This window comes from Idiotropiscis lumnitzeri, chromosome 8, assembly GCF_059441095.1.
Source record: "Idiotropiscis lumnitzeri isolate Australia: NSW breed Sydney's pygmy pipehorse chromosome 8, RoL_Ilum_1.0, whole genome shotgun sequence".
In the NCBI taxonomy this organism is placed as follows: Eukaryota; Metazoa; Chordata; class Actinopteri; order Syngnathiformes; family Syngnathidae; genus Idiotropiscis; species Idiotropiscis lumnitzeri.
In genome coordinates, this window is record NC_142398.1 from 17,207,828 (window position 1) to 17,225,379 (window position 17,552).

General features: G+C 40.9%; 2 protein-coding genes and 2 pseudogenes across 7 annotated transcripts; 2 read left to right on the forward strand and 2 right to left on the reverse strand.

The window, feature by feature from the left end:
• Positions 1–1,315: 1,315 nt before the first annotated feature.
• Positions 1,316–3,055, reverse strand: LOC148332447 (uncharacterized; annotated as a pseudogene). The gene is made up of 3 exons (XR_015844677.1): positions 3,029–3,055; positions 2,427–2,588; positions 1,316–2,332 (listed from the first exon to the last, which is right to left on the reverse strand). The product of XR_015844677.1 is annotated as an uncharacterized LOC148332447 (transcript).
• Positions 3,056–4,206: 1,151 nt separating this feature from the next.
• Positions 4,207–4,946, forward strand: LOC148332448 (NAD(P)(+)--arginine ADP-ribosyltransferase 1-like; annotated as a pseudogene).
• On the reverse strand, positions 4,478–17,239 carry ftr84 (finTRIM family, member 84). Of its 5 annotated transcripts, XM_088303513.1 has the most exons (10): positions 15,219–15,363; positions 14,042–14,088; positions 11,590–11,695; positions 8,671–9,212; positions 8,190–8,285; positions 7,861–8,094; positions 7,048–7,204; positions 6,901–6,957; positions 6,503–6,556; positions 4,478–6,286 (listed from the first exon to the last, which is right to left on the reverse strand). In XM_088303513.1, exons 4-10 carry the CDS (start codon positions 9,100–9,102, stop codon positions 5,745–5,747), a joined length of 1,572 nt encoding a protein of 523 aa, XP_088159639.1. In that variant the 5' UTR covers positions 9,103–9,212; positions 11,590–11,695; positions 14,042–14,088; positions 15,219–15,363; the 3' UTR covers positions 4,478–5,744. The 5 variants fall into 5 exon arrangements, with proteins under 5 accessions (XP_088159639.1, XP_088159638.1, XP_088159636.1 ...); XM_088303512.1 differs by lacking the exons at positions 11,590–11,695; positions 14,042–14,088 and adding an exon at positions 16,613–17,239 and having other exon boundaries at positions 15,219–15,369; XM_088303510.1 differs by lacking the exons at positions 11,590–11,695; positions 14,042–14,088; positions 15,219–15,363 and adding an exon at positions 9,772–9,841.
• tppp2 (tubulin polymerization-promoting protein family member 2) lies at positions 11,679–15,539 on the forward strand. The gene is made up of 4 exons (XM_088303516.1): positions 11,679–11,837; positions 12,490–12,681; positions 13,600–13,753; positions 14,680–15,539. Exons 2-4 carry the CDS (start codon positions 12,491–12,493, stop codon positions 14,869–14,871), a joined length of 537 nt encoding a protein of 178 aa, XP_088159642.1. The 5' UTR covers positions 11,679–11,837; position 12,490; the 3' UTR covers positions 14,872–15,539.
• Positions 17,240–17,552: the final 313 nt, after the last annotated feature.

Below are 17,552 nucleotides of genomic sequence, written 5' to 3' on the forward strand. Positions count from 1 at the left end.
ATTTATCCATTATTTATTTATTTGTTCACACTTTTAAAATATTTAAGAAGCCCAAAATTGACATTTACACCTTGCTTAGCTCATTTTGCGAATTATAATTGAAAGCTAATTTCCCGTTGCCACTTATAAATATTACAATTCGTAACAGAAAAGGTATCAAAGACGCTTGATCTCGCCTACACTTATTGTTGAAAGACGTAAATCTGAGTTTATGGTAATGTGCTCGTTACGCAACAACGACACATATGGAGGTTGGCCTCAGCCAAAGTGGAATGCATCGCATTTTTCAAAAGTACTTTTCAAAGTGAACAATGCAATCACTGACTATTGGCTGAAGCATGCCACAGGTATCAGAAAGTCTCCGATTTGACCTCCGTTTTGTCAACATATATTCCTCACCCGTAGTTTGTTTGCATTCAAATAATCGGAGACGTTGACATTTCGAAGAATGTTGGTGAAAAAGGTGTGGCGGGTGGTGTTTGAAAAGAACAAGTTGTGGCCTGCCTTTTAACCTCGGCCACCCGTATCATTTGGTGTCAGATATCAAGATGAAAAGGAATGTCCTTAGATACAGAAAATGTTCTTAAATGGAAGATCAGCTGAGCACTCGGTGACGCGTTATGACACTACAGAACGTTGTGTGATTTTTTTTTTTTTTTAATTGATGGAGAGTAGCAACCTCCAGGAAGTGTCGAAAAATCCAAACCACCGAATCTGACTCGGCAACATGTTTAGTGACTCAGACGTAGCGACATTGCATGTAGCACGCGTGAGTAATTGAGTAACATGCGAACAAGTAAACGTTTGTCCCTTCTGGCTTGTGTTTGTCAAATTCTTTCGTCTAGAGTGTTGAAACGGCAAAAGAAGCATCGCAAACTACATAAACAATTGTTTGGGAAATGCTCGTGAAAAAAAGCGTCACTCGAGCAAAAATGCTGAGCAACATTCCTCGAATGCTCCGATAGATATGCATTTATCTCGTTTATTTTTTGGGTTAAGAAAGTTTCTGTTCAACCACAAGTCACATTTTTTGACATAATTTAGACCATTTACTTGTATTTACTTTTTAATTGCTTTTCAACGATTGATAGAATCTCTTTAATATTCGCACTCATCCATTGTGAAATGACACAACCAAGTGTACCTTTTGCATACTTTCTGACTCCAAAAAATGTGTCAGTCGGTGAGCTGTTTTGAATTTTACGGATAATTGACAACCAATAACCATGCACGTAATTTAATTTTAAAAAAAAAAGATTGTGCTGTGCTAAACAGCAGTCAAAAACACATATGACACACGAAGAAATGCATCAAAACAGATTAATGAGTATTTAATAATAAGTCGTGGAACTGCAAATTATGCGCGGTGTCACCCATTGCAAAGATCTACTCAACCCCAACCGTAAACAAAAAAAAAAAAAAAAATAAAGATGATTAATTAAGAAGGAAGAAGTTGATGGAATTGAAATTAATTTCAGATTGAATAACTGTGATTTTATGACAACCTCAGCATGATTGTAAGCTACTGGTTGGAATTGTGAAACCTGACGATGCGTTTTCTTTCGATACGCCTTCACAACAATGAGAACGACTACAAGATAAACACTGATGACAAACGTGACAACGGCAACGCACCGCAATCCTTCTACTGGCGATGCGGATATCGAATGCAACGTCTTTCCTTTTGTATCATACGCGCACTCGTCGTTGCTCTCCAACTTGTAGGTGACGTTACAATCCTCGGTGACGTCAGAGTGGACGCCGGACACTTTGAAGCCCTCATATGGAGCACCTGATAATTTGTTCCCAGTGCGGAATAATAGCTTACGTCGGCACCGAAACACGTGCTCACTTGAAAACATGTGGAGCTCCTTTCAACACTCGTCTCGTCAGAAGCTAAAGTGAAAGAGCCGAACCGGACTTGCTTGCTAGAAATGTCCACATGGAAATGTATTTGTGTTCGGTAGCTGGCTTTCAAACATGTCGCCTGATTATATTTCAGAACCTGAATGGCTTCACTCAGAGAAGAATAAAGCTTTGAATCAATATAAATGGTCGCATTTTTGCTTCTTTGACGCGCACTTACTTCCACAGTGGGTAATTCATTGTTGGAATGCTTAAGTAAAGACTTTGTATACATGTATAAGGCCACGGCATGTCGTTTCTGAACATAGTGGTGTGCCGGCTTCCTTGCTTTTTCTTCGGCATCGCTCCAAGCTTGACTGAAGTTTGTATGCGATGCCGTCGTCGTTGCAACGACCACATCAGTCAATACAATTGGTTTTGTATTGCAGCCACGTTCCCTGCGGTCGTAGGAGGCCTGTGTGGAATTCTCCACAAAAAGGAAAAGTGGTAGCTCAGAATTGATCCACTAGAGGGCAATACAATCATCTATCAAAGGATTTTTTTTTTTTTTATAAAATTACCTTTCCAGAAGTGTTCTGGCAATGGGGCAGAAGATATGCGATGACAGACACCAGCAGGCAGGTCACGAGAAGAAATGTAGTAATGACACATGCTCGGTTCTTCTGCCAAGTACATCTGGAAAGGAAAAAAAAAATTGAGGCGTCAATAAAAAAATGAAATGACTTTCAAAATATACAATACTTATGCAATGCATATAAAAAACAGCTTGTGCACATATGTCAAAGGAAAACATTGGAGGTGAAGAAAAAAATACGCATATGAGGTTATGCAAATTAAGCAGACTCACACGAAAAAAGTAAGATTCGATCAACTCAGTTAAGTGTTTTTGCAATTTACAATTAACAGGGTTAACAAACCGCAATTAATTGTTTTGAGAACAGCCTCAACGATCTCCGTCAACTATAAAATAGAGAAATCGCTTGGTTAGTAACTCAATAATAATTTGCTTTAGATCTTACCCCACTAAGAGAAGCACTGCGGTGTTTTTTTTTTTCTCAGTTCCTGGTTTTCAGTGTTGTGTATTCTCTCAGTTTTGCTTTTGTTTTCACTAGACACGCTGCTCAAATGAGACGCCAAACCGGATCTGCTAGTGTTGCCTCACCCTGCGCTGCAATGGAGAAGTCAGCATCTCGTGTTCTGAATCCGTTCACACCGCCAAGTTTAAATGAATCATAATTAACAGTAATAAGGAAGTGCACCGCATGCCTTTGAAATTGTGACATTGTGGTTACTTTAACGGCTTCTGGGACTGAATATTCATAGAATGTAAAGTGCTGGTGGTTTACCTTAATGCATCAAGTGAAATTTATTTATATAGTACTTAATCACAAAAGTCTCGAAGGGCTTCACATTGCCAACAGTTGACAAATATTAATCTTAACCCCCCAGGAGGGCAAGGAAAAACTTAAAAAAAAAGAGTAACCTTGAGATGATGGGAAATTCCCCCTGCAGGTTGTATATGTTAGGTCCAGGTAGACGTTTCATGAGAGTTCATCGCTGGTGAGTAAGAAGGTTCCAAAAACGTGCTGAATCCTCAAATAGTCTGTAAAATTTACATCCAAAATCAAATTGTCTTTGCATGTGCCAGTGCAGTGATTAACACGTGATCAGGCTTGTCACACAGAGTTGACATGACAGATGCTGCGTTTAGAGCCAAAGCAAACCTGCTGGCCAACTTCGAGTTGTTGTCGTGATTTCAGTTCATCCCAGCAGGGGTCGCCACAGATTTGATTTGTTTGACATCATGATTACAGCAGATGATCCTTCCGGTCGCAACCCACCCATTGTTTTAGGAAGGCTCCGGTCGTGACTGGCTTTTGGGACTGACTGGAAATAAATTGAATGAACAAAGATGTTATTTGTGGAAAATAAATTAAAATTTTCTGACAAATTAAGCTAATATTGATCATTTTCCACAACTCTCGCGATGATCTTTCTACAGCACAAACTAAATGAAGATTCAAAATCCAGTTTGACGTGGTGCCTGTGCGTCAAGATGCCTCAAGGTGGCGCCAAAATAAAACTTGTATTATTTTGGCCTGAGCGCAAGAAAAGAATGAATTTCACAATGGTGTCTGTAATTGGGTTGAAGTAGCTGACCACATTTTATTGTATTTGTTACAATAAAAATAATTAAAAATAATATTGAATGAATATATTCTCTTCACCGCTTACACCTTTCTGGTTCGCAATGAGTTTCTGGAATTTTATCGGAACCGTTCAGCCCATCCTTCTCTATTGTAATTTATTTCTTTATTAAATTATTATTCATGTGGTTCTATGCTGACATTGTTGCAGTTTTCTGGACACTCCTTTAAAGGTCATATTCCACTTGACCTGGCTGTTTATGCAGTTCACAAGATGGGGAAAAGCTGTTGCCGCAGAGACAAGATGGAGTACAAACTGGGCGGGACGATTTACTCGCTGATAAAAATGGAGACAAAAACCTCACACTGGCCAGGGCTCAAGATGAGAAGTACAATAAGAAAACACAGTGGGGGCTAGGAAAGTGAAGAAACCCTCTAGAGCTCCTGACGAAAGAACAAGTAAGAAAAAGTCATGGTCATTTATATTTACACACTTGACAAAGTCAGCATCTAGATATTTTTTCAACGCAGCAGTGCAAAGCCAGACATTTCAATACAACACCATGTTCAGGTATCACACACGTCACTTCTTCTTGACATATGTCATCCAGACTCTAAAATCACGTCGCCCTGCAGCAGAACAATACGTTAGCAGCTTCCGAAGAGTGAACACACACACAAGACGTGCTCAACAAATCAATTCGCTTTGGCTCTTTCACGTGCAGCTCAATGTGCTGGTACGCCGGTGTTGAGAGATTTGGAAACAAAATGTGCTTTGAGGTTGTCACATGCTGTGAAGCCGGTATCTCACTGTACTGAAAACTTGGGGAGTCTGAGAGGGAGGTCTTAATTCCTCCACATGAGGTCTTTGAGGTCATCAAGACAGAGAGGAGCGCTGGCGGAAAAGAAATTTCAGTGAGAGGTGGTTTATAATCCAAGAGCATGGGGGAAAAAAAACCTCTCCAACTTAAAATAATGCTCCGTTTAAAAAAAAAAAAAAATAAATAAATAAATAAAAGTCTGAAAACTGACATGAAAGTGAAGTGACATGAAAAAAAAATAGAAATATATTTCTGGTCCTAATGAGAACGTTTCTGGTGAGGACGAGAAAGTTTCTCATTAAGATGAGAAAGTTTAAGCTTAAACATTTCAGGATGCTGGCCACCGCTCTTAAAATTGTCTTCATTCTTTCTAAACAGATCTTTCAATTCTAACTCTGAAATGAAATTCGAGTAAATATATTCAGTTTTTGGGTTTTCTGAAAAAAAAAAAAAAAAAAGAACATTTACTGGGCATTATTTTCATATCGTGACAATGTGCAATGGCGAATGTACAGTCATGAACGTGTGAAACTTTGAAATCTTTTAATTTGCTTCATTTCAGCAGAGACTTTAAAATATGTTTTGACTGGGAAGTCATTAATCATTTAAAAGCAGTTGTTAATATTAACATTTGTTCCTCTTACAATTTGTCGCTTTGTAAAATCAAGTGTTTGTTTAAAAGGAGAGGAGTTACTGTCGATATTGGATATTCGATAAACACAGCATAGTAACAAATAAATCAGAAAATAACAGGTGGCCACGACATTGACTGTGATGATATTTTTGACACGTTCTACAAACCAGTCGTCACTCAGATTTTTTTCTTCGGCTATATATACATATTTCGAATTTTAAGAATACAGCATGCACCGTACGGTGTAATAAAACGAACCGGCTCTATTTGGGTATCTTAGTAAGGCGTTGGACTGTGTTTGAGTTGACAAAGTGTAACTGAGGAGCCCACACCAAAGCCTGCATACAAAGGTTCACTGAACTGAGCTTTAAATCTATGGATGAGCTCCATCGTTTCGGAAACGGAGTAAAACGCCACCGTGTTACCAGAATAGTCCAAGTAGACGCCAATTCGTGATGCTCGGGGAGCATCCGCAAGGTCGCGATCTGTCTTATTGTGCCAAGCGGAATATCCCGAGTCGGAGCAGAGCAGACTCCAAGACTTGCTGTTGTAGCCCAGCAGACTGTGCGAGTTCTTCCCCTTGCGATTGATGCTTTTATAGGCCACCCCGAGGGAAAACTCGCCGGTCCACTCGGCCTCCCAGTAAAACCTGAAACCGGTAAGAGGTTCCTTGCACAGCACTTGGGAAAAGCCATCAAAGCGCTCCGGGTGATCTGGATAAAACTGGACTGTTTTCTTCCGGGTGACCCTCTGGTTCCCATCTGAGAGGACCAGCTCCTTATAGGCGGTATTTGCATCAAAGGACATCTTACAGGAATCTAAAAGAAAACAGACACACAATTATTCGATATTAACCCACTCGTGACATCAATCTATCTGTATTTGCAGACTTTTAGGAAGGAACAGAAATTCCCATCGAGGGAGAAACATGATGAGCATTCACACGGCCAATGATAGGGGCTGAGAAAATAATATTTACAGCAGCGGGGTTGAAATACAGTAAACAACTCCTGGTTATAAAGTAAGGTACTCACATCTCAAGAAGTCTGATCTTGTTTTTGGCTCCTGAAAATCCACCCGGTTAGGAACTGTTTTAGCATGAAAATAGAAAAAAAAATGTGTTTAGTTTAGTTGAGCTCAAACAAGCCATTTTTCTTCTAAACAATACCACATGTTAGTAAATTTTAGAAAATTGGAAAATCCCACAAATGTTGTGGCAAACATTGAAATGTTTTTAAATCGGTCAAATCTTCACGGCTTTTGCGAGGATCCAGTTTCCCTTTGTTTGCTGATTGCAGCACCGATTGAGAACCGGATTTTGGTAGGACCAAAAGTTAAATGCAATATAAAAAAAAAAATGGTTAGCGAAATAAAAAGACATTTTTGTAACAGCGAAATATAACTACAAGTTTATGTTTTGTTTTCCACTTACCTTTGAGCCGTTTGTCTCCATTTCTTGGCAAAAGGATGTACACAGGCGTTTCACTGACTGTTAAAAGGAAGCACATTATATTTGTCTGCTCCACGGTGGTTGTTGTTTGAACTGTAAACAAAATGTTTTTGCTGATTTTGGACAAACCTGTTTTGGAGATTTTACTGAGTTCCTTTTTACAGATATCATCTAGATGTTCCTTCATTTCTAAGGCGGTTTTACTCATCTCGCTGAAGGAGAACTGAGGGTTGATGAGCACTTTGGGCACCATGGCTTGCGGAGCGACACACAGGGTTGGAAAATTCTATTTGACAACAACGCAAGAATTAGCATAATCAATAAAAAAAAAAAAAATGATAACATTTTATACAACACTTTTAACGCAGTGCTGCTCTCTGTGTAATAAAAAAGAACTCCATCAACTATTAGCTACATTTAGAAAAGTGAAGGTAACAAACCAGCTAACAAACTTGCTAAGCTAGCTCCACTACATAGCTACACAACTTGTTAAAGTCACTCACTCACTCTCACTCACTCACATGGATTTTTACCTCGCATCCAACAAAACATAGCGAGACACAATAACCACTTTTCCCATGAATACAATTCCTCAAGTTAAAAGGCTACGGATATTTTAGTGTCACTGATTTGTGGACCTACTATGTTCCAAAACAGAACTGTTTTGCGTAAAGAAGGAATGTGGCTGGAGCAGACCGAGGTTGGATGGCTTTCGCATCTCATGAAAGCCGCTCGAGATTTTTGTTTGGAACTGTACCAAGATGGACGCTTTTAGGAATTTTCTGACGGGATGATATTTTTTGCGGTGTTCACACTAGTGACTAGTCCAAGCGGACCGCGCTAAGGGGGGGAATGAATTGGAGTGCGATTAAAAGAAACGAAAAGTGCTGTTGGGAAATCAGCCTAACTTAGTAAATCCGTCCCGAAATGACAATGAGTGACCTGCAGAAAGTGAATGTTGTCTTCTGTTTCAAGAATCTGCCTGAGCTCGGCATCTCTTCGCTGCAGCTCGAGTATCTCCTGTTCCAGACGCTCCACATAGCTGTCAGCTTGGGACATGGCCGCCTGCATGTTGGCTGTTATCATCTGATGGATTTCGGCCTTCCAGCGCTCCACCGCCTGTAGCATCTCGTGGAATGTCTTATCACTCTCGGCTTGGGCCCGCTGGGCACAGCTCTAACAGGTAAGGTCACTTTGTCAGGATGCTTCAAGTACATCAAATTGGCATGACTTGCAAGATTTCAAAGAGTGGTGAGTTTGACCGGACTTACTTTGAGAACATCAACATTATGCTTGAGCTCCTGCAGCTCTTTCATCCTCTCTTGAATTATGTGCTGGACCTCAGACTGCGTCACCACCAGCACTTTCTGACGGAAGCAAAGGAGGAAAAGAAGGAATTTTTAAATCTCATCTCCTCTTATGTCGCCGTGGGTGTGTGAAACCCAAAACCCGTTTATTAACATGGTTATTAGTAGTGATGGACCGATTATCGGCAGGGAATTTGGCATTTTGCCGATTATTGGCATCTGCCTTCTTTTTTTTTTACCTTTCAAGGCCGATAAATTAAAAGCTGGTTTATTTTGGCTCGCTGCAAAACACTTCTCTCGCTCTCTCTGAAGTGCTTGTGGCCGTACACTAGCTAAATTTCAGGCCATCTTAATCTCCAGCAGCTTTGGTGGAAGTGCCTTTTTAACACAACGTCCAGATTATTTTTTTACATTTTCGTGCCATTTTAAGAGAGACCGATTGTACCTGTTTATCGACGCGTTCCTCCTCCGCCGAGGTGATATTGTGGCTGCGGTGTTCACGAACAGTGCACAATACGCATATGCACATCTGGTCTGAGCGGCAGAACAGCTCCAGGCCCTTCTCATGCTGCGGGCAGATCTTCCTGTCCAGGTGGCCAGTTTCATCTACCAGCTTGTGTCGCTTGAAGGTGGACGACTCGTAATGTGGCTTCACGTGCGTTTCGCAGTAGTAAGCCAGGCACATGAGGCACGACTTGACCGCCTTGTTCCGCCGACCCACGCAGAAATCACAGAAGGACTCTCGGTGCATGTAGGGGAAAGGCGTGAGCTCTGAAAGTTGGCGGCGGGGCTCGTGGTAGACGTCTGGTAGATTGCGTCTCAGCACGGGCCTCGGTGTGAAGGTTGCTCTGCACTGGGGGCAGCTGTAAACCCCCATATGGTCAAACTGATCCCAGTAGATCTTGATGCACTCCAAGCAGTAAGTGTCCCCACAAGGGATGGTGACCGGGTCTCTCAGTGTATCCACACAAAGAGGGCAGATGGCTTCTGGAGGCAAAGGGAAACTCGACTCAGCCATGATCCTTTTCAAAGAAAATTAAGCAGACTCCAATCAAGAAGTATCTGAACCAAATACAACTGAGGTGACCCAACACTGTGAGACTCTGCTTTTTTTATGCTGACATTTAAAAAGGGGGAGGTTTTGTGTACACTACAAGCAGACAGCCGATGTCGTCTCACCCTCTACTCCTTTTTGCCCGTGTTAAAGTAACAGTCTGCAACCATAACAAATTAACTCATTAACTCACACAGATCAGCAATAAACTATAATGTACTTTTTTTGCATTTCAATTTGTATCCATCTATTGCACGCACTCCTTTCCTCCCTACCATGATATGATGAATAGCAAAAAAGCTGCAGTAAGCTCAAATTGAATGCAAGCCAAGTTAATATTATTGCTAACCCCTGCACGCCCACCTTTAAATCAGTAAACCGGTAGAGACCCCCAGATATTTCCACTGAGCTGAAAATTAATTCATTAATTTCAGGTGCATTAACGCCCCAGACAACACACGCACGACTCGCTTATTGTGGTTTTATACACACGTTCGCAGTAAACGGAATGTTTCTGTGCTTTTTCCAGCTGTTTCCCAGTTTCCATGTGACTGCGAAGTGAGTTTCATGCTGGTGCATGTTTTCAAAATAACTCTGTTTACCCTGAACAGAAAATATGCTGTCAGGATATGGGCACCCACGCAAATTCATGCTAATGTGGACGAATCGTGCAAGGTGACCGTGTGCAGAATTGAGGTGATGTGTGCAAAAAGGGCATTTGGCAGCAATGTAATATATTCTTATCGTGCAATTTCTAAAATATTAATCAGTTAAAAGGTTTTTTAATGTAATTCACATGGTTACTTTGAAAAAAATTCCAAGTACATTAGTCAATGTCCGATAAAAGTGTCAGCGTTTTCTTCTGCAGGGGTGCCCAAACACTGGTCTCTGGCCAGGTACCGGTCTGGGGGACCTTTTTCTGTCAGCCCCCCCACCCCCCCCAAAAAAAACGGTCGATTCTCTTCCAAAGTGTATTATACGATTGTAAGGTTGGGTTATTAAATGGTCGACAATTGTGATATTAATGTAACCAGCTGTGAACGTATTTCCTCAATCAGGAGGGAATGTGTGCGACAACAGCCAATCAGAATTGACCTTTTCCTTTTCTATTTAGATTCGGAAGTCAAGTCAAAATAGGACGCGTGTCTGATCGGCATCCCCTGATTTGGCATTATCTTCCAAAAATGAAGTGGTGAATGTTGATTTTTGATCAGTTTGTTCAAGGTCGCCAATGATCTCAAAGACGTTCGTCATTAAAATTGCTGCCAAACGTCTGGTAAACGTCTATGCGACGGTTTGCGACCTTGAACGAACCCTGATGAAAAATCTGCATTCACGACTTGCTCAATCACTCGCAAACCGTTGCCGCTCATTCAGATACGGCCTTTAGTCATTTCCATTTTCATTTGTTTTAAAAAACAACTCCATATGTTGAAATACCCTCTCGTTTCCTTATTTTTCAGTACAGGTCCTCTAAAACAGTAAATCTCAAAACAATAAATAAATGTAACATAGTGGAAAGACAATTTCTCCCAGCTGGCTTGGGAACGCCTTTGGGATCCACCCAGGAGGAGCTGCATAATGTGGCGAGGAAGAGGAAAGTCTGAGCTTCTTTTACAATTTCCTGCCTTGTACCCAAAAGAACAATATTGTGAGTCATACGAATATGATGGTGAAGAATTTGGGGTTTAGGCTGAGGCCTTGCTGCAACGTGCTTTGCACAGAACCAAAATAAGTCAGGTTCTGGATGAATCTGTTGATGGAGGCGTCGCTAAAGTCGAGAATGTTGGTGGAACTTCTTGGATGAGTCATGCATGGGGAGCATGTGGTATAACAGCTGTGATGAGATGGCGGTCTGTCAACATGGACTCAATCCCTCTGATGTGTTTGTGGGGAAAAAAAAAAGGACTGGGCGGGGAGGCGGGCTGCGCAAGCATATGTCGGAAAGAGGAAACAGTAGAGACTACATGACGCTTAAACGAGAGCGACCGAGCATTGATTCTTCCATAGTATTCAAGACAAGAGATGACGGGACGTGAAAGTCATTCTGAATGTGAGACAGAGCAATTCAATCAAAAAACTAATCAAGGAACACATATGAAAGCAAACATATATATATATATATATATATATACATATATATATGTATGTATGTATGTATGTACACACACACACATTCCTGTACTAGGTGCTTGGTGGGGACCGCGTGAGTATGTTACAAAGCGAGGACCACCATTTCTGCATGACATATACTTATATATATATATATATATATATATACACACACACATATTCTGAGAGCAGACTGACAAAAGAATAGCAGAGTGGCAGTGATGTCACTACTGGTGCTGGGTGGTACTCTCTCCCTCCTCCTCCTATCCACGCATCTGCATCGATGTCGTCACCGCTAAAGAGCCTGGGAGTGGCAGAGAAGAGGAAAGGAAGTGGAAGAAAAAAGAGGGAAGGAGGAGGACAAGAAGATTGAGCAGCGCCGTGAGTGATTTCCGGGATTTCCTTCAAATATCTACTGGCAAGCATCTTGCAGCCTCCGGCAGCAGGTACACTTTGTATTTTTTTATCATTATTATTTATTTATTTTTTGGCAGTGGCTGCCCTGTGGGACAATGCAACTGGGAATACTGTAAGGAGGACATTGTTTATTTAGCAGTCGCAAAGGACTGCATTTTCTTTGCTTCAGCCACACAGATTAATGTTGAGAAATTTCTCTTTGTGTTATTTACCTACTTGCTTCTACTTTCTTGTCTGGTTGTTTGCTTTTTCGGTCTTTATTAAAATTGTGAATATTTGAGTATTCTTAGTAGGCTAATCTATCATGTCATCGTGAAAGGCATTTCAAAATTGCATGACTAGAATAGATACTGATACTAAAAAGTGCACTAAGAAAAGAAAAAGTGATGAATCTGAGTCTGTGTCATGAGTTGAGAGGAAAAAAAAAGAAAACAAAAATTACTTTCATTGTTCATCCTCTGTAGAGTGGGAAGCAAAGGGTCCATTTGTAAATGGAGATGATTGAATTAAATTGGCCTGCGATCAGCTCGGGCCGCAAACATAACAGTGATGGATGAGAAAGTGCGTCTGCACGCCATGCTCACTTCAACTGATTAACTTGCCAATCAAGTTTTTGCAAAAGTTTTTCTTCACTTAAAAACTGAGCTTCAACACTACGGATCCACTGTGCGTGTTTGTCAGCATGGCTGAGGGCTCGGTGTCGACATCAGAGGTGGAGACATCCTTCCACAAGTTTTCCATTCATGGTGACACCAAAGCGACGGGGAAGGAGATGACGGGCAAGAACTTTGCAAAGATCTGCAAGGACTGTCAGATCATCGACGGCAAGAATGTCACCACCACAGACGTTGACATCGTCTTCACCAAAGTCAAGTAATGCATTCAATGCCGCATCCCAAGGAGACAAAGTCGCCTCACAGTCATAACAGAGCCACTCGATTTGACAGATTGCGTTTGACACGTTTAGCAATTGTAATGTCACACCACAAATTTGATGGGACGCTGTGTCACTGTGTAAAAGCAATTGCCTACTTTCATTGCGCACTATGTGAGGAGCAAAAAGAGGATGGTTTATTGGCACATTTTTATTATCGCTCTGATGCAGCGTAAAACAGGCCAGTAAAACAATGGAACTTGTGTGACTAGTCCTTTGGAATTCACCCTCAATTTTTCAGAAAGTCAATTTAAAAAATATATATATTTTCAAGAAAGCACGGTGCGAGAGTGGTGAGCACGATGGCCTCGCAGTGCAGAGGTCGTGGGTTCGATTCTGGCTCCGGCCTTCCTGTGTGGAGTTTGCATGTTCTACCCCCGGTGCATGTGTGGGTTTTCTCCGGGTACTCCGGTTTCCTCCCACATTCTCAAAACATGCATGGCAGGTTGATTAGACACTCTAAATTGCCCCGAGGTATGAGTGTGAGCGCGGATGGTTGTTCGTCTCTGTGTGCGATGCGATTGGCTGGCAACCAGTTCAGGGTGTCCCCCGCCTACTACCCGAAAACAGCTGGGATAGGCTCCAGCTTTGCTTTTTCTTTGGCTTTGTATGTTTTCTCGTGATTCTTAGGACAAATGCCACCAGAGCAGAATACCGGCAATGGCAAATCACAGAAATGATTTCAAATAATTTGAACACCTGCAGGTGCCACGCTAAGATTACATTGACGGCATGAAAAGCCTGTTGCAATTTCACATTTCTGCATTACAAAAAAAGAATATGATCGCATGTCCGTCCTGTGGCGTCCAAAAGATTTTCCTCAGAGCAGCCTACAACCGCATTATATGTTTCCTCAGGTCCAAGTCAGCTCGTGTAATCACATTTGAGCAGTTCATCATGGCTCTGACTGAGCTGGGCCCGAAGCGCTTCAAAGGCAAGAGCAAAGAGGAAGCGCTCCAGCTCCTCTATGCTCTCATTGTTGGCAAGGAGCCTGCCAATGCTGGAATCACTGTGAGTACATTGTCATTAGTTCCACTGCACTCACGCCTCCTTACGCCAGCGAAGAGCTTGGTGCTCCAGATGAGGCACAACACACAAGCCAATGAGAAAACATGCTTACCAATTTCAAACGTCACGATCTCAGTCATGTGAATTGAAAATGATTTTAACCTTGTGGTGAGCAGATGTTCCCTTTTTAATGATTGCATTCGTTCATTTGGGTCAGCACCTATTAATTAATTAATTATTAATAATTAATTAATATTTTCTTTTATTATATATTATTGATTAATTTCTCACCTTTTCCTTGTTTTGTGGTTTCTGTTTGAGTCTTTCCACAGAACTGCCTGTGCAAAAATAAAAATAGGCATCAATCATTCTGGCAGAACCAATTTTTTATTTATTTATTTTATTTATAAATATGATTTTTTTTATGATTTGTATTTTTTATTTATATTAAGACATCAAAAGGATTGGAACAAGCTGGTTGCCATGGTGACGATGCTTCGTATTTATTTATTTATTTTTTTAATTTAAACAAGTGCGCTAATATGCCAACACGCACGTACGCACATCCTGGTGGCCATCTTGTAGCCAAAAAGAAGAAGAAGCGGACGAGCCGCTCCACAACTGGGTTATACGCGCAGGATGAAATGAAATTTGCGGTATCCTCTTCGTGAATATATATAACAATATTCATTTTTGTTGTTCTCATGATTCTAAATGACTAATTACGTCAATTTTTCCAAAAGAACTGTAACATACATTTTGGAAGTGAAGACATTTTCCCAACAGTGAACCTCAAGATGTGGGCAGTCAATGTAGATTTTATCTTCACTTTAACTGTAGTTATCGAAATCGATTTTGAAATTTCAGTCTAGCAAGAAATAAATCTCAATTGATTTGTTTGAGCACTCATTATTTTTTCATTTTATTAGAGACCAGCAAAGGCCGCGGCTGTGGACAGACTGACCGACACGTCCAAGTACACAGGAACACACAAGGAGCGATTCGATGATTCGGGAAAAGGAAAGGGAAAGATTGGACGTCAGGACATCCCAGACACGAGTGGCTACGTCGCGGCGTACAAGGGGAGCGGATCTTATGATGACAAAGTGAAGGAATCTTAATCCTGAAGACACATCTGATGTGATTTTGCTCTTTCGATATTTTCAGATGAAACGTACATATTTGGCAAGCATATCAACTGAATCTGCTGTTAACTATAGTGCCTAAAAGTGAAATACTCTAACACATATTTATATATTGTGTTTTTTGAATGGATTATCATTAATGTGATGATTAATTTATTGCATATGTATCCTAAACATATTCTAACAGGAAATCATAAAAATCAATGTAAAATCTCTCCACTCAAAATATAAAATTGCCATAAAACTACACCAAAGTTGAGAGATTGTACAGATCTCAAAAGACCAAAGAAAGAACCGGTTTAAAGAAACAGGCGAACACGTACCTTGCATGTTTGCCGTCATTGGTGTCATCGGCCTGCCGCCCAAGACTAGTGCTTTTTCTTTAGAGACCTTTAAAAGCTACTGTTGCTCAACGTAAAGAGAGCAAGTGCAAAATGTGTGTTTGGTCGCTCTTCCCTGGATGATCGTCGTCATCTGAAACGGAAGCCATTCATAAAGGTCAGACGACAAAGATGACCATGCATCTGCGTCTAATTATAGCCGAACGTAGCCTGAATAAACATCACCGGATTTGTGTAGCTGTACACTGAAAAAAAAATCCTTTGGAATTTCAGCTTGCACATAATTAAAATGTGTTCAACTAACATAGCGTTTGTCATGTTTATTTTCGAGGAGAAGAGCAATTAAGTGCAACCGAAAAATAAGCAGGCTACTTACTGTACTAAATTTGAAAGCTGTAAGATGAGCATATTAACTTTTATATTGCCACACTAAAACAGTTCAGTTGAGCTCTCAATACTGTCTTTGCAAAATTTAAATGTGTATGTGCGGCATGTGGACTGATTTACGTACGGGACATAAAGAAAATGTCTCCAGTGAGGAACAAAGCTACACCTGGACTGGAGTCTAAATAAGTACATTTAAATAAAGTAATCACATTTACAACATTAAAACTGGTACTGTTCCATTTGTTACGATGCTGATTTCCATCCATCCATTTTGTATTTGAATCCCGCACCTCAGAACAGTTGAAGTGTCTCTTTAAAACCCGAACTGAGAACCCTGTGTTAAAAAAAATAAATAAAAATAATGTAAAAAAAGAAAAAACAATATATATATATATATATATATATAATATATTTTATATATAAAATACATTTTATATTTTTTCCTCCATTCTCAGAAAGTAAAATAAACACACCAAGCTCCAAAACCACAAACAAGAAAAGCTCAACGTCGAGCTGGCGCTGCCGACATATGCGTCACTGATCAAAAAGATTATTCGTTAGCCATTAATTATTTACAGTACAATCCAAAGTTTACAGTGATTTGGCTCTAGAAAACTTTCAAATGTTGTTTGCGTCGCTTTCTCAAGCTGTCCTTGTGAATGGGCCCAGCGTGGAAGCAATAAAGGATATCACATCTTGTCTTTTTTCCTGTTGGACGGCTCGTGTCTCAGGAGGGATGAGCGTTGCCTTCACTGTCTATTTGAGTCTCCAAACAATCTGCCTCGGGCCTTTCACCAAGAACAGCCCCATCCCTTATGATGACATCATCCTCAACCATGGAAGTGGATTTAACCTAGCTCCTCGCAAACGTAGCGCTGTATCAAGATTCATGTCGACAGTGTCATAATTGGTGAAGTTGCTGGCACACAATTCGATTTTATGTTTTATATCCTACAAACCGCTGGCAAGAACAGGTTTTTTCAACTCACTTTCACCCCAAGTGTCTTTCCAGCGCCTTGCTCTGGCCTCGACTCCTTCTCCTTCTCCGTCAACTCCAAGCTGGAAAGGTCAGGAGGGAGGATGAACTACAAGGTGCAAATTATGAAGAACGGCGAGGCGGTGGCCTCCACGTGGGAGGACAAGAAGGAGGACTCGGAGGACAGCGGCTCTAACGTGGTGTTGCAATCCCTGAGGGTAATCAAGTTCTTGTGGAGCTGCTGAGCGGCAGGCAGCTATGTGGGAACATCCGAGCCCTGAGCACATTTGCAGGCTAGCTACTTTACCCAACGCTAGCTTAACTACAAGCTCACATCGTCATGAGTGTGACAGCTCACAAAAAGAGAAATATAATATGATCACACAATAGACATACAAAGTACAAATTTCTCTAGTTGTGGCAAAATAAAGTAGCAATCCCTCAAATGAGAACCAAGAACTAAAGATAATTCAATTAACCGCCACGTTAGTTTTGTCTCCACATGTCCTTTCCTTCTGGGAATTGAGTGATCTACTCATTTTACAAACTTCGTTTAGAGTCTCAAGTGAGTGATTTTACAGACCATGAAACCTTTCACCAACAGATGGCGGCATTGTTAAACAAGTTGATTCACAATGAGTCATAAACCTGCTTGGACTTCAGTTAAGAGCATTTATGGTATCGCTATGATGACGTCACACAACTGTACATTATGATAAAGTTGTGCGCAGGTATCCCTCCAAAAGACTAAAGGAGAAACTCAGTGAGTAAAAATCAATGATTGAGGGGCGTAGTGCGGTAGATTTTAGTGAGGGTTCACAAAAAACAGATATTCAAGTATAGTTGGCATCAAATCTGCACGTCGGGTAGAAAGCCAAGAGGAGCACAGGAGAGGAAGGCTGGTGGAGAATGAAAATGTTTAGCGCCGAGGAGCATTCCTTTGAGAATGACAG

What these genes read in the sequence shown, in the direction of transcription:
- ftr84 (XM_088303510.1), bottom strand. Translation starts at nt 9,826, where the DNA reads ATGGAAACTGGGAAACAGCTGGAAAAAGCACAGAAACATTCCGTTTAC. An exon ending in ACAACATTCACTTTCTGCAG is followed by an intron (nt 7,205 to 7,860) that starts GTCACTCATTGT and finishes GTTGTCAAATAG; the next exon opens with AATTTTCCAACCCTGTGTGT. An exon ending in TGGAGACAAACGGCTCAAAG is followed by an intron (nt 6,557 to 6,900) that starts GTAAGTGGAAAA and finishes ATGCTAAAACAG; the next exon opens with TTCCTAACCGGGTGGATTTT.
- tppp2 (XM_088303516.1), top strand. Translation starts at nt 12,491, where the DNA reads ATGGCTGAGGGCTCGGTGTCGACATCAGAGGTGGAGACATCCTTCCAC. An exon ending in ATCGTCTTCACCAAAGTCAA is followed by an intron (nt 12,682 to 13,599) that starts GTAATGCATTCA and finishes ATGTTTCCTCAG; the next exon opens with GTCCAAGTCAGCTCGTGTAA. An exon ending in CTGCCAATGCTGGAATCACT is followed by an intron (nt 13,754 to 14,679) that starts GTGAGTACATTG and finishes TCATTTTATTAG; the next exon opens with AGACCAGCAAAGGCCGCGGC.